Below are 16,075 nucleotides of genomic sequence, written 5' to 3'. Positions count from 1 at the left end.
TTAAATACAAGCTACATTTAAAATAATATGCAAACAAACCCACAATATCTTTTTATTTTGTTTTAATGGGGAAAAAAGTCTCCTGAAGCTGCAACCATTGAAAAGAGTTGCTGAGAAAACTTCCAGCTGTTTTCCTTTGTAAAAAAAAAAATATTGTCCATTGCTTCTTGCGGTTTTTCCAATTATTATTTTTAAATATAATCTGCAGGGCTTCTTTTCATACATATCTCTTTTACTGAAGCAAAGATACGGTATTTGAAGTTAAACATAGTAATTTTTTGTAAACAAAACAGTAAATAGCAAATTATTGTAAAGTAAAATATTTAGATCTGCTTAACAATAGTAGGGAAATGTACCTACCTTCTGTTTTTTCTGGTACAGCAGGTGTGACAGTAACATTATTTGGAATATTTCTGATTGAAGAAACAAATAGTTATGAATATGCATACTGTAAATAATCAAGTTACTTTTAAGTCATTGTTTTAAAATCTGCATCAGCACTCTTTTGCGCTTGTTTGGTAGAGTTATTTAGGACAGCAGCTTTAAAAAAAATCTAATGTTCCTTTCTGAACAAAAACATTTTACAGTTTTTAGCAAATTTATTTTACCACTTTATCCAAAAGATAGTAATTTTACTAAGATGCTCCTAAGATGTTCTTGAAAAGTAAATTTGGTCAGAAAACTATATGGGATTTTCTGGACATGGGGTATTTCCTAGTATTTGTGTATATGAATATTTCTAGTATATTTTCTAATTTATGAATACATGTTCAGATCTGAAAGACCAAGTGATCATCTTAAAGATACTATACTTCCAACCATTAGTGAAGTGACTGTTCTGATTAAAAGCTATCTGTGGTAGCTTCCCAAACAGATATGTAGGAGGATTTTCAGTTGATCCAGTTGACCATCAGAGTAGAAATTTAAAAACTGAAGTAATCAGGACTGAAAAAGAAGCATTTTCTTGTTGATGACTTAAAGAGCTCTCCAGTCATCCTTCAAATTTTATTGCTGCTCCATCTCATGTCCCTTTAGTCTATTCCAACCCAATGCTAAATGGGGCTATTCTCATCATGCCTGTGCAGTATTTGAGGGACAAATAATCTGCTTGATTCTTGAGAATGTGCTGCTCTCCCTTCTCAGCAAGTCATCAGCCACACAGATAAAATATCCACAAATAAAGCACAGCAGCAGGGATGGGGGGAGCCAGATTCCAGGACTCTATCCAACTATTCCTTCCTATGACCCATTCTCCCATATCCAAGCTGAATACGTGGGGGGTTTTTTTTAAAGAAAAAAAAAAGATCAGCATCGCAAAGGTTGCCAAATTCATAAGCACTGGTTATATTTAGAAATTTACCATTCTTCTTTTTTCTTTCTTTACATAGGATAAAGTTCAATCAATCAATCAGAATAGAGCTGGAAGGGACCTTTGAGGTCTTCTAGTCTAGCTCCCTGCTCAAGCAGAAGAACCTATACTATTTCAGACAAATGATTGTCCAGTCTCTTCTTAAAAACCTCTAGTGATGAAGCACTATTTGCAGTATTTCAGGTGTGACCTTACTAAGGCTTTTTAAAGAGACAGGGAGAGAGGCAAGCCTACATCAGTTTAAAAGGAAGAATAAGAGACTTCTGGTTTTGCGTGGTAGTGACCGGTCATGGGCTTGCAGATTCTCCGTACCCCCGCGGCTAAATTCACCCTGCCAGGGGACCCTAAATGTGTCTAAGGCACCCCGGAGAGGCGACAAAGAAAGAAGAGTGCTCCAGTGATTCTGGAATGGCAGCGGCCATTCCATTTTACTTGGGGAAAGCCTTCTAACCTGACAGGAGAAAGGCTGGCCATATTGCATCGACCAGCCCAATCTACTAGCAACTGAAGTCTAAAAGCACTAACCAGCACAACTGTGAACAGTGTGCTTGAAACTGGGTGAGGAATTCAGTCTTCTCTTTTCTATTTTACATTTAATTTCCTGGAAAAGATCCCCAAGAAGCAAAATACCTCCAAAAGGGAATGAGGGGGATTTCCGCCCCACCCTTATACTAATGGAAGCGGTGAATTAATCTTTTTATGGAGGATCAAAATATATGGAAATGAAATAAATATAAAATCTGAAACTTAAAACTCAAATCTGGATAAATCGAAAATTGTTTGAATGGTTCTCATTTTAAAGATAATTGTTCATTTTGGAAATTGAAAAACAAATAGTCGCTGGCACCTAGTGGCAGATGAAGACTATGACAGCTATGATTTTAATATAAGACCTGGCAAAATCTGGGAAAAGCTAATCTATGTCTGTGACCTTCAAAGCTTTAACAACAAAGAACAGCTGTGACAAAAAAAAGACAATAATCTGGGCTGTAGACAAAGAGAGAATTATAAATTTCAGGAAAAAAATCTTTTTTTGAACTATTTGGATTACAAATATCTATCTAACTGAGACTCTAAAGCTATTTGCAGAGAAAAGAAAGGAAGAGGAAAACTTAGATTCTTGGCTATCATGGATCAGAGACATGTAGAAAGAACATATCAAGAAAACATAAATACTTCACAGAAGGAGATATATAGTGTACTGCAACTAATTCAAACAACAATGACTTTAAACCACAAAGAAATCCAAAACAACTTTGAAAATATAAATAAATATATTTACAAGTTAACTCTACAGCAAAAAAATTCCCAGAAAACAACAACAGAGAAGGAGCAGATAAAACAGATAAATAGATATAGAATTGAGAATAGAGACTTAAAGATGGAACTTAACAAAACAAGGAAACATGATTTAATCCTAGTGGAAAAAAATTCACAAGAATTGGAAAAAACAACTTATCCCTTAAGACTACAAAATAAATCTGAGGACAAGAAAACAGATTGGATAAAATGGACTGTAAAGATGTCAGGAACATCGGAGAGAAAGGAAATGATAAGAGAAGCGGAGAGAAAGAAAAAGAAAAAGATTTTCAACAAACATGGAAAGGCAGAAGTCCTGTACAAAGACACTTCTTTGTACACCTGATTTACTTTTTATATATACAGCAACATTTGCGAACACATGGAAAAACGTTTTGATTCAGCAAAATACATTGATTAAGAAAGACACTGGGCAAAAGAAAAAAACTAAAGTGGAAACTAAGAAAATAGATGATGGGACTTACCAGAGAAAATACTTAAAAAAGAAACATTTGTTTGAATATGGTTAAAGAAATAGAAAAGTTTTGGAATATATATGTCACTCTAAGAGGGATGAATTCTCTAAATATAATATAGTATGCTTTTTTCCCTTTTTTGTTCTCTTTCTTGATATGAGTGATATAAAAAATGTTGAAATGATTTAGATAAAGGAAATGTTTTAGATATTTAAATGTGATTGAATTTAAGAAAATTATAATGGATAAAAGTGTTTTGAATAAGAGTTAAAGGACTAGATGACTAGATGTATTAAATGGAATGTTTAAAGATTAAACATATTTTTAATTATGGTTAAAAAGAATAAGAAATTTAGGAAATAAATACATATTAGCTTAGGAGGGATATATATTTTAAGTAGTATGTTATTTTTATGCTTCTTTACTCTTGCTTTTCTTTCTTTTTTTCCACTGTTTTATCTATTCCTTAAGAAAGATAAAAGTGTGAGATGGTTCATATGGAAAAATAGAGTTAAATTCTTAAATGTAATTAATTTTTGAGAAAATCTTAACCAGTAAGAATATCTAGAATTTGGTGGGAGAAACAAATTAAAATAAGGACTATAATAGGATCTATGATAAGGCAATCAGAATGATTGGATAGAAAAGAAACATTATATTGATATGATTATTATTTTTAGGACTATTGGGAAAAGTTATATATTTAATTGTTATCTATCAAAACAATAAGAATTGTATTAATGTTTGCAAAAAGGATATTTTGGGAAAAGAGGAAATCAACTAAAACTATTGTGTGGATTATGGATTATAGAAATCAATTGTTAGTGATTGTTTTACAAATGTAACCCAGACAACACACTGTTCCCCAATTATTAAGTGATTTATGTTTTTAAAAAATCAATAAAACATATTACAAATAAAGGAAGAATAAAAGCTCTCATGTACTATTAGTCACCCAACTTAATCTTTGATAGAGTGCTCATAGAACATAGCAGTTTTTATACAACTTGCAGCCATCATAGAATGCTATTGGTTTGAAAGGGAAAACAATGCTTTAACCCCAGGACAACTACATACAATTAAAGACAACTTAAGGGTTGAAGATGAGACAAGGACAGGATCAAGTGGTGATACTACTTTATACCCATATAAGGAACAGCTCTAAACCTATATTTATTGTCCCTTCAATTCCCAAGTATAATAATAATAATTTAATACTTTATTAAATTTGTATTTAATAATGACTGGGTGACTCACAACAATCAAACAAAGGAATTACAATACAATCAATAAAATAGAAAAAATAGAGACAAAAGATGAAAAGCATAATGAAGAGAGGCGTCTCATTCCTCCACACATAATTTGATATCTGGGGGGAAATTTACTTTCTGACACTAAAAATGAAGATACTTACAGTTGTTTTGGGCCATTTTTTTTTATTGGCTGGTCACCCTGGAACAAATCACATTTTTTCCTGATATCTGGAGACAAGTAAAAGGCATTTTCACCTAAAACATAAAGGAGAATTTTTGAGTAAATATTTTCTCATTTCCCAAACATATTATAGGAATATAAACCATGTCTTTATTTAAACATTCTAACATTGTATTTAGATTTAGTAATATTCTGTCAGGCACAAGCAATCAGACCCACATGTGAAGAGTTCAAGCTTGCTGCTTTATTATATTCTGCCTATTGTATTGGAATTTCCCATCCTAAGCCTGGGAACAAATAGATAAGGCTCTATGAAGCTTAAGGGGCAGCAGGGGAGGGGGGATTAGTTCTGGATCTGTTGCAGCCACACAAGAACTTGAAGCTAATTCAGTGTTTGAGGCCTCCTCCCACTCCCCACCCCCGCTGCTTGACTGGGCGTTTCCCAACACCTTCTCTATTGTTACTATAGAGATATACAGTAATAACCTACATGAGGTCTCTTTTTGGCATCAATCTAGCAAGAAATAAAGTGCAGCTTTTTGTTCTGCTGTTTCAAATTATACCAGTTATATGTCTGGATAAACAGCTGCATGCTCCTTTTCTGACTATTTTTAAATGTTACTTGTTAATAATTTTAAAGCAAAAAAAGAAAAGAGATTGATTGAGCAAGCATGGGCCTTTTCTTTAAGTAGAATTAAAGGATTTCCATTTGTTTAAATAGGAAATAGGACACTTTATACAAATATACTGATACATTTTTTTTAAGTTTAATACCTATAACAGAGGAACTAGGAATTATGAGGCATCTAAGATGCATACAAATTGTGTTTACTCAGGATTAATTATTCCAAGTTTGACAATAATTATTTTAATCAACACAAAATCCAGGAATCATTTCAGAGAAATCCATCTGATACTGCAATTGTAGGATCAAAGTATCCAAATTGGCTGGCAAACTTTTTATTTAAATATGACTAATTAAATTGATGTAGTCATCTTAATCCAATCCAAAACTGCCATGTTTCAGGTTCTTGGGGCTCACAGAAAAACACACAGCTGTGGGGCTGGTTAGTGCTCTGAAAGCCCTCCCCGCATCTTTTAATTATTAACATTGATTTTTAACTATCTTTGCCTCTTCTTAAATTTTATATATAGTTTTTATGGTTTAATATTTTGTATTCCACCCAGAGTCTCTCTGTGAGGGAAATGTGTGATTTCTAAGTTTCATGGATGGATGGATGGACAGACAGGTACTGACTGAAGTACGCAGTCAAATATGTGGTTTTAGGTTTCTTTTGCAACATTGTTCTTTGACTGTACAGTCTTACACCCTAAACTATAAAAGGAAGCTCCCCTCCCAGGTTCAGGTTCTCTTCTGTCTAACTCTTCTACACTCAATACCTTTCACTGGCGGATTAAGCATCTACTTACTGTTGATGAAGGATGGTAAGAGGCTTCCAAAATGTAGCAATGGTTCTTCATGAAGTTCTGATGCCTTATCAGCATATTTGAAGAAGACATCATTAGGCTCACTTGCCAAGCTGTAGATACTTGGAATATTAATATTCCTACCAACGCCAATAATGACAAAAAAATATCCTTTACATTTAGCTTCTATAATAACTTCCTGAAGGTGTTCAAGTTCTTCCTTTTCAATGCCTCCTGTCATCATCAAAACAATGACTTTGTGATCTCTGGGATTTGGTGCACTTTCAAAAATATGCCTCATTGTATAGTCTACTGCTGTTGCCACAGCCCGTGTTCCATAAAGTTGTGAAATTTGGTTCTGAATGAAATCCGTTAATTTGTCCCTAGGTCCATAATCTGTGAGTGACAATTCAACTTTGACAGGAGATATGCTTGAGTTGGATTGAAACTCAAAGGGAGCATGTTGGACAACAGCGACCCTGGCATGATGTCGAGATACCTTGGGATCAGAACTAGTTTCCAGTTGGTTTACTATATAGGAAATGTAGCTTTTAATTTCTTTGAACTGCATTGGAGTGGTACTCTCAGAACTATCCACGATGAATGCTATATCAATGTCAACATCTGTAGGAGCTGCCCGTCTGTCTCTGCCAAAGCTACCCCTCTGGATACCACAGCTGGGATCAGGATCACATACATCTAGATAAATAAATATATAATTGTTACATAATTAATATTTTCAGTGCCCTTTTTTTGTCCTTCAGTTGGACAAAAACAGCAAGATATACAAATCTACAATTGTACCAAAAACCAAAACATCTACATTAGTAGCTTCCAATTATGCATTTAAAAATGCTTTAGATGTTTAGAGTGAGTCTAAAATCCTTGACTGACCTATAAAATTTTCCACCATAAAATTTTTTACTACAATGGGAACCATTGCACTTGGCAATTGGATGACTGCATTATGAGCAAATTGTAGTATTGCTTTAGTGAGGCTAATTGTAGATTTAAACTTCATCTGGGTTTCATCACTACCAAAGCAATCCCAGTAGTGAATGATCATGAGAACAGAAATGTAAAAATAAAATGTCCCTTTAATAGCACTATTAGAAACAGAGGGGACATTAGTAACAGTCAAAAAACAAATGCAATTGTTCACAAGATTCTTGAAACCTGCTCAGACTGAACCGCTGGTTCCAGAATGGTTTCTGATCATCATAAGGCATTCTGACCTAATGCAAAGTTGAAAAGAAGGCAGGTCCATCTATGGTCCTCCAATGTGGCCCTTACATGGCAGAGCTTAAAGCAAACAAAAAACCCTCTCAAATTTCCTTGGTTCCCTCTAATTTGTCAAAAATCTTCAAGCAGACTGGTTACAAATTGATTTTCTCGTAGTACACAAATATCTCAAGTAAAAAAATATGTCATATATTTTACCTAGACAAATATGGCATGTGAACACTTTCCTAATAGTTGCAGCCAGTTGACTAGCGCCACCAGTAAATGCGAAAGCCTGTCCACCAGTGTTGTTTATCTAATTAAAACAAGAAGAGAAACATGCAGTCAATGGAATTCTGAACACAGTTTGTTAAATTGTCCAGGGTCTCTAAAATATATCAAGAAAGAGTTAGCTTTTCTTAATTCCACTTGAACATATATACATCTCAGTATATTTCTGTAAATTGTTCTGTATATTCATCTTTTAGATTCAAAACCTACCTTTCTGCATCATTGAGAGAAGGATTCAACATGAATGTGCAGTTGGCCATAAGACTTTATGCAAACAGTTTGACTATTCTTTATCTCCTACTATACCTTCAGAACATCTGAGGGTAGGGCTCACAACATGTGGGCCTTGGAAATGAAATCACAACTGCAGCTCCTTAGCATATCACCATCCATATCAACCTATTCACAAGAAATGTGATGTGAAAAACTAACAGTATATACTTAGCCACAAAACTCATGAAGTGGCTTTGAATTAAGTACAATCCCAACNATCCCAACTAGTTTCCAAAATTATTGTTATGATAAAATGGAGAAGCAATTATGATATTGTTATCTTGAGCTGTAGTAGAAGAGGTAGGAGAGAATATGAAAGAGAGGGAGAGAGAGAGATGTCAACAATGACACCTTAAAAACTAGATCATGCATGAATTCTCAAATCCAATTAATGTGACTGCACTATGAAATGAACAACTCGTGTAGGAACAATTTTAACTGGGATACCATGCATCTCTGGGAAAAAGCGCTTATCGTGATTCAAATTAGGAAGCCATTTCACAAAATTACTGTCCTATGCAGGTTTCCCCTCATTGTCTGAGAATTTTCCTTTTAATCCTTCTAAGGATAGTTTCAAAAATAAAAGTTGCCACATGGTATTCTAACAAAGAAGTTTTTTTATGTTTTATTTAATCTGGGTGCCATGCCATCTTTTTTAAAACAATGACATAATGCCATCTCCTTAGTCTCTTCTTTCATCCACAGTATACACTGACTTGACAGCTTCGACTGATAAAGAAGCAGCCATACACTATTAATGGACTTTATGGCTTATATCCAAAGAACTGTTTACATGAGCCAGATGCTCCTATTTGGATAGACAGTCATTTCTGCCAACTTCCCCATCCTCAGGGTATTCCCCACCACCACATGATATAATGCTTTTTCTTCATCTTTAGGACTGTTTTTTTTTAATTACAAACAAAGGAAGAAGTAAGTCCTACTGGATACATAGAATGTCAGGTATAGATCTCCGGAGTCAAATCATTATTTTGAACTTAGGAAACTAATAAACAAAAACAGGAATCTGCCACAGTAATTGGCAGCCCCCCCCCACTCCTTCCTGAAGACAGTTGATTTCCTGTTGTTCATGGTCTTAAGGGATGGTATGTGTGTCCACAGCATATGATAAAAAAAAATAATCAAGATGATGGTCACAACAGTGCAAAGCTTCAATTGCATAACTGTGGCTGCCATCTTGATTTTTTTTTATTTTACCATACTCTGAGAACCCCTGTGAGGGAAGATTTTATAGGTTTTTCTTGGACAAAAGCAACTATATGCAAAAGCATCCACGTTGTCTGCTGCTTTTAAGACTCTGCCTAGCTACTGCTGATAAACACAAAACTTTCAGGCTGCAGATGAAAGTTTGAATCATTCGTATATGAACTCCCTATGCAGCAGCATCTTTTCTCAGGATCAAATAGTTTTTGCTCATAGCTGTAGCATAATTTGGGGAAAAGATGCATTTGGCTTAGGGAGTTGCCACAAGTGCTCCGCACAGCAAATACTCTGAAGCAATCTTTTCAAATCCAAAATATTGTATACTCACTGATCCAGAGACAGTAATCAATATTAAAAAAAATAACAAAATTAAGCCATTTTGTTGAGTGCTCCTGAAAGATAGAAGTGGCTGATTGAATCCTATAACAATGATTGATTGATTGAATCCAGGAAAGACTGTGCAAGGGGAAGTAAAACAAAAGGAAACAGACCTGTAATGCGTCGATAAGGACCCTGTCCTCTCTGTTTGTAAGGAATACAGGCAGAACTCCAGCAATGTACAGTCTTAGTACTGCTTCATTCAACTTTGGAGATGCTTTTGTTGGCCCATTGGTGAAGAACACAGCCACCTTCCTCATAAGGAAGCCACTACGTGCACGCTTGAAAGTATTCCTGGCCACAAATCCCATGGCTGTTTCTAAGCTACGTTGCTTGGATGTCTGAACAAATTGGAGATCCTTAATTCGTTTTACTAAATCCTTCTTCTTTCTGGAGTCAGCAAAACGTATCTCAGTGGTAACTTCACTGTTGTATGTAACCAGTGCTACTCGGGCACCTCTGGGGCAGTTGCTTTCTGCAATTGTGATATTGTTAACAATTGACACTATTGTGTCCTTCATTCTGTTGAAAGTGTCTGCATTTCCACCAGCGGCAGTATCAAGAGCAAAGGCCAATTCAGTTGGATAAACAGGACATTCCTTTGGGCCTGCAGAAACCGGGAATATTAAGAAACAAGTAGTATGAGAAAAAGGTATTAGCTTTACTGCCCCCCCCCAAGGAAATGACAGAGTTTACCAGCAAATAATTCAATGCTTGTCTTTCAAAGAAATTGTGTATGTCAGTTTTTCATCTGACTGCATGCCAGTGTCCGATAATGAGTAATTTAAAATGAACTTACCATAACAGCAAGCTGCAAATAATAACAGAGAAAGAAGGACAAGAAAGAAATTACTTTATAATCTATACCAAGAGCCAACTTACATCAAGACCAGGGGCAAAAGAAATAGACTTACGACATTTATCTTTGATGTTGCGTACAAGTGTGCAGTGCTTTAAAATAAAGAGAGAGAGAGAGGGAGAGAGAGTGAAAAAAGATTTCCAGCCTGAAAAAGTACAAAAGATCTGATACCATAAACAAATGGTTGACTTACATCTCTAGACTCTCCTTTGCTACCCATAAATCCCTGAAAGAAAGGATTTTTAAAAATGTAAATATAATTTACTGTGAATAAATTTAACTGTGCTTGTTTAAAATTGACTTGACAAGTTCAGACACTTAATTAATCATATGGGAGAACAAAGCCCAGAGATTGGGGGAGAAAGTCTTGTCTGTGAGTTGCCAGGAGTACAGAAAGCCAGCCATGGAGGCTGAATCTGTGCATGCCGACCCAGAAGGAAGCCACTCATGAAACAAGTAGAACTTTCTTTCAAAATAATACCATGCATCCAGTTACAACCAGTTTTACTGTCACATCTCCTTAGAGGAAATTGAGCACATTTTTTTTTAAGGATGCCTCCTCTCTCATTTTACAGACTGGGATATCTTGTCATGTCTGATAGATATAATGAATTCAGATAGAAACACAGAAACATAGAAAACTGATGGCAGTAAAAAGCTTAGGTATAGAAGTCTAGTGCTATTACTATTGCTATCTGCTCCTTATCAGTATGCATCCCAACACAGGGGAAGACAACATCCTGCTGGTTTATTACATTAGATTTCTACTTTTAATGTACATTATATTAATATAGTGATACATTTATCTACACTACATTAGATTTCTACATCTACAGTTCTATATACAATAGCTGACGCTCACTGAGTAACAAAATGAGGGAAATGTAATGCAAAACCTGAAATATTTACAAAGTTTTTATCTCAAAATCCAAAGTGAGAAGCTTTGAAACTGAAGGTACAGACTTTATAACTTTTGAATTTTCACAGATGATCCTTCCTTTATTGTAGCTCAGTAAAATGTAGGTCTTTAGCTATTGTAAGAGTTGTTGAAAAAGATGCAGTCAGTACATTGGTATTCTGAGCAGGCTCATGGCAGAATTCCCACATAAGCTAGCGGTTCCTACAATTTTACTTAATCTATGTACACTTTTAAGTGATGCAAGCAAGTCAGGAATGTACAGAGTAAACACGTTAAAGTCACATCTCAATTTTTTGTGATTCTTATGAGTTTACTTAAGAGAATGAATTTTAATTTAACTTTACAACTGAAGTTAAATAGGGAGCATGTGAGCTTATTTGCAAATTGTATGAAAAGGAAGCGCAAAGTATACTAGTGAAGTATAATTACTAAAACAAGAACCAGCATAGCAAAAACTTACAAGTGGTCCTGGATATCCACTCTCTCCTTTCTGACCTCTTTGGCCAGGTTCCCCTGAATGTCCCTAAAAAGGGAAACCAAGACATTTGATTCAGATCATAAATATATTTTCATATTATTCATTCCTGCTCTTTCAAGTTAATTAAATATGTCCTCATTTGTTCAGGTTTTTGGATCTATTTCTACATTGAAGATTCCACCGCAGTATTCTCCTTTGCTCCTAGTCCATAGATTCTCCACCTTCATCTCACATTCACTAGGCATCTAATGTATCCAACACTTGTCATCATTACTTTAATCTAGAAGGTTTGTTTAAATTAGCAATCATTTATTTTTCATATCACTTTTATTTGTTGTAATTCAATTTTAGTTGTATGAAAATAATTTGGGTTATATATTATTGTACTATTTTAAATAATTATTGAGGGTCATCTAGTTAAAGGCACATTATAAATAATAAAATTCATTTCTCTAATGATGTAAAGATTAGAGATGAACCACTAAGATTGCCCTTGCGGGAGGCAGCTACTAAAAACCCAAAACATAGTTTTCAATTTAGTTTAATAATAAAAAAACATACAAATCCTGTAAGCCTCCTAAAACTTCTAACATGACACGCCCAATTCAAGAAAATCCTGATTCACTCATGGGTATTATATTCTTTCCCACATGCACACATGCGCCCACCTACATATACATAAGTATACCAATTGTCACTGTTATTAAAGCCTTTGTCCTATTTAAAAAGTGTGGAGTACTGTCCTTGGGTAAAAAAGATTGCCAACTCTAATAAAGACATAGTGTGTCTAAAAAACATATAAGTATTTGCAGATGGGTATGTAAGATTGTTCATAGTATTATAATACTCAGCATTTCAACTTATAGCAATGTTTTAGCTTCTTTGCACAAGCAAATGAGTATCACTGGATTTTGTTTGACAATGTTTATATAATGTTCACAGTTCTAACATTATTCTCCTATGACCAGAAGGTACTTAAAGAACATATTTGGTTCCAACTTTATGAAATGCTGCTTTCCTTTTTCCTACAGTTCTCTCCTGGCTAATAAGAACATAATTCAAAGTTTCTCTTTATCTTACACTTTCATTTTGAATCTCCATGGCTGATAAAGAACATGGTATGGGATCTTACACCTAACTAATATGAATGCCTTATTCAGATAAAGGATGTGGTCAGTGGCATGCTTTACAAATAATGCTAATTAATTGGGGAGTTGACTTAATGTGAAGTAAACAGCACCATAATACTTCCTTAGGAGTCCAATATTAAAATACAAATGAATTAAATTGCAGTAAAATGAATAAATCATTATGAAATTTTTCTATGTTAAAAACTTGCAACAACAACAAAAGTGTCTGGTGAAAAGATAGAGCTTCAATGTACCACATATCATATGTGTGAATACAGGCAGCATAAAGCAGGGCTTTTCAACCAGTGGTACGGGTATCACCTGTGGTATATTGGCACCTGGCAGGTGGTACGCGACCATCCTAGAAAAGTGGTAGCGGGGGAGGGGAATGAGCTGAACTGGTGGCAGCACCGCACAAGCCTGAGCGAGAGACGGCTGGAGCTGCAGGGCTGTCAGGGCTCAGTGGAAGCGCCAGGATCAGCGCCAGGGTCCAGCTGGAGCTCAGCGGTGATCCTGGCGCTTCTGCTGAGCCCAGAAAAAGCACTGATCAGCTGGAATGTTGCAGCATCTCCAGGGTCTTGTGATTTACATTCAGATGCTTGGCAACTGATTCATATTTATGACGGTCACAGTGTCCCAGGGTCATGTGAACTGACCAAAACCTGCTGCAAACCACCCAGCAGATGGGGGGAATAAAAACCAAACAACCCCCCACCCCACCCCTGCTGCCAATCCTCAACAGAAATGCTCACAACAATGAAAACCTAGGACAGGAAGAAGAGCGCCGCCGGGCGGGCAGGCAGGTGTCTTGCTCGGCTGTGGCTTGGGGGGCACTTTTTTCAGTGTCATTGTAACTTCGAACAGTCACTAAGCGAACTGTTGTAAGTCGAGGACTACCTGTACTTTATCACTTTTTTCCTTTTTTTTTTTTTTTGATCATCAAGTTTTTGACATCTTGCTAGGCAACTCGTGGTACTCGGATATTGCCATATCCTAAAAGTGGTACAATGGGTGAAAAGGTTGAAAAGCCCTGGCATAAAGCATCTTCTACAGCCAATAACAAGTGAATAAAATCAATGCCTTCTAGCCTTCCAGGTAGGGGATCCTTCTAATATTTACAATAAAATGCCAATACCAACCTAGCAATGATATTTAAATGATATTTAAATAATTACTATTATAAAAGATAAGGATAACCCATCTCCTATTACACGGCCAGGGTGATATAACTTTCACTTTGCTATCTTTGTTCCAATTAAGTACACCATTTGGAACAAAGAAAATCATTGGGGGAAAAAATGCAGGAAGGGAATCTTATTCCTCTTCAGCAGTCAGAGGATGAAATGGCATTACCCGTTCACCGCTGCTTCCTTTGGGGCCAGGTTTACCATCATCACCATGATCTCCAGGTACACCCTAATTCAAAATAAGAAGCAGAGCATTTATTCTCTAATAATAATCACATAGGAGTTAAAGTGCTCTACAAAGACTAGAAAGTGCTTTCAGTACCCGTGGTCCTGGGTATCCTGGGAAACCGGGTTGTCCCTGTGGAGAAAAGGAAGTCTTAGAATCAGAAGAGTTGGCTTCCTCCCACCCCTCCCCAATTCCTTTTCTAGTGATTATGGATATCAATAGAGGCACTATTAAAGAATTAGTTATGCTGTAAAATCCAACTGACCAATATAACCCTTTGGAAGAGTCTCTGAATATAATAATGAAGCCTGTATGGGGATTCTGGGCAGTTAAATTCAGGGACCCAACTCAGACTGCAGTCCGTATAATGAAGTTTAATCCTTTCCCCCAAGTTCATTGTTTGAAAAAATGTTCTCACATGAGCGTGTTAAAAAAACTGGCATCAATAAAAAATTATCCATAGAAATGAATTGTGCAGAGCAGGAAGGTTCTGTGGAGAAGAAATCTTGCTTATGAAGAGATAAAAACCAGAAGGGCAGCTGCAGACTACAAATTTTACATTTCATTTATTTTGCCTATTGAACGGGTAAGGGGAAGAGAAGGAAAGGCCAAGGAAAGGTAGGGTTGAGACGTGAATACAAAAGAGCTTGGGAGAAAATCAGAGATATTGTGAAAATTGGGTGTGGCAGGGTGGGTGTTGTTATTGCCAAGGAAGAACAAAAGAAAACAGGCAGTCTTGTGTTAGAGGGCAAGAGACCTTTGGTTCTTTGTTGCAAATTCTGCCGCCGCCCAAGCCATGCTGTATGGATTAAGGAACTTTCAGATATATTTATAAGTCCAAACACTGATCCTATACATACCGTTCTGCCTTTAGGGCCTTCCTTGCCAACTCCATCTCGTCCATCATCTCCCTACAAGATGCAAAGGCACAAATCAAAATAAGCAATAGATACTGGGATCCTGAGAAGTCTCTTTGAACCTTTGCTGTACCATAAAGGGCATTAAACTCTAAACAATTCAGTGCTAAGGATGTTCTTTTGACTACAAGAGTGGATGGAAACCCTTTGAAATGGTTTGTAAGCCATCTGGACTGACCTTCAGGGAACAATCAAGGTTTTCAATCAAGAAACATGTGGAAAGTGTTCTTGATGTTGATTATCCCTGGCATCTGCTAGTGGTAGCTCTTTGATCAGTGAGTAATACTGGTTCCTAGTAACACTCACCGTTTCTCCTCGAGGCCCAGGAGGCCCAATGGGTCCCTTTGGACCAGGCTCACCAGCGTCACCCTGAAAGAGTTATTTGAATGTATCATGTAAGATATACACACAGTGCTTAGAGAACAATAGCATTAGCACTAGCAACAGAACTTAGACTTATATGCCGCTTCATAGTGCTTTATAGCTCCTATATAAATTATTTACAAAGTCAGCATTTTATCTCCAACAATGACAATGTTAAACTAATATTAAGAAATCTTAACAACCAAATATAAAGTAACAATAGTCCAGGGAGGAAGCATTATTGGAGTCCCAAAGGAGGGGAATAAAGAATCAGAATCAGAATACAGCTGGAAGGGACCTTGGAGGTCTTCTAGTCCAGTCCCCTGCTCAAGCAGGAGATCCTATACCATTTCAGACAAATGACTGTCTAGTCTCTTCTTAAAAACCTCCAGTGATGGAGTACCCACAACGTCTGAAGGCAAGTTGTTCCTATGGTTAATTGTCCTCGCTGTTAGGAAGTTTTTCCTTAATTCCAGGTTGCTTCTCTCCTTGATTAGTTTCCATCCATTGTTTCTTGTCCTGGCCTCTGGTGCTTTAGCAAATAAATTGGCTCCCTCTTCTTGATGGCAGCCTCTCAAATATTGGAATACTGTCTCCCCTAGT

At 36.2% G+C, this 16,075-nt stretch overlaps 1 protein-coding gene across 1 annotated transcript in view; it reads right to left on the bottom strand.

Moving 5' to 3' along the window:
* The window catches only part of COL6A3 (collagen type VI alpha 3 chain), a 150,043-nt gene that overhangs the window by 36,531 nt on the left and 97,437 nt on the right, over positions 1-16,075 (bottom strand). The window contains 13 exon segments of the mRNA XM_029285002.1: positions 361-413; positions 4,559-4,652; positions 6,010-6,705; positions 7,447-7,543; positions 9,507-10,000; positions 10,193-10,204; positions 10,308-10,344; positions 10,446-10,478; positions 11,632-11,694; positions 14,133-14,195; positions 14,289-14,324; positions 15,053-15,103; positions 15,416-15,478. Coding sequence (XP_029140835.1) covers positions 361-413; positions 4,559-4,652; positions 6,010-6,705; positions 7,447-7,543; positions 9,507-10,000; positions 10,193-10,204; positions 10,308-10,344; positions 10,446-10,478; positions 11,632-11,694; positions 14,133-14,195; positions 14,289-14,324; positions 15,053-15,103; positions 15,416-15,478 — 1,792 coding nt within the window.

This window comes from Protobothrops mucrosquamatus, unplaced genomic scaffold (assembly GCF_001527695.2).
Source record: "Protobothrops mucrosquamatus isolate PMUCROS unplaced genomic scaffold, P.Mucros_1.0 scaffold1170, whole genome shotgun sequence".
NCBI classification, from domain to species: domain Eukaryota; kingdom Metazoa; phylum Chordata; class Lepidosauria; order Squamata; family Viperidae; genus Protobothrops; species Protobothrops mucrosquamatus.
This window is presented reverse-complemented; position numbering and strand designations above follow the sequence as displayed.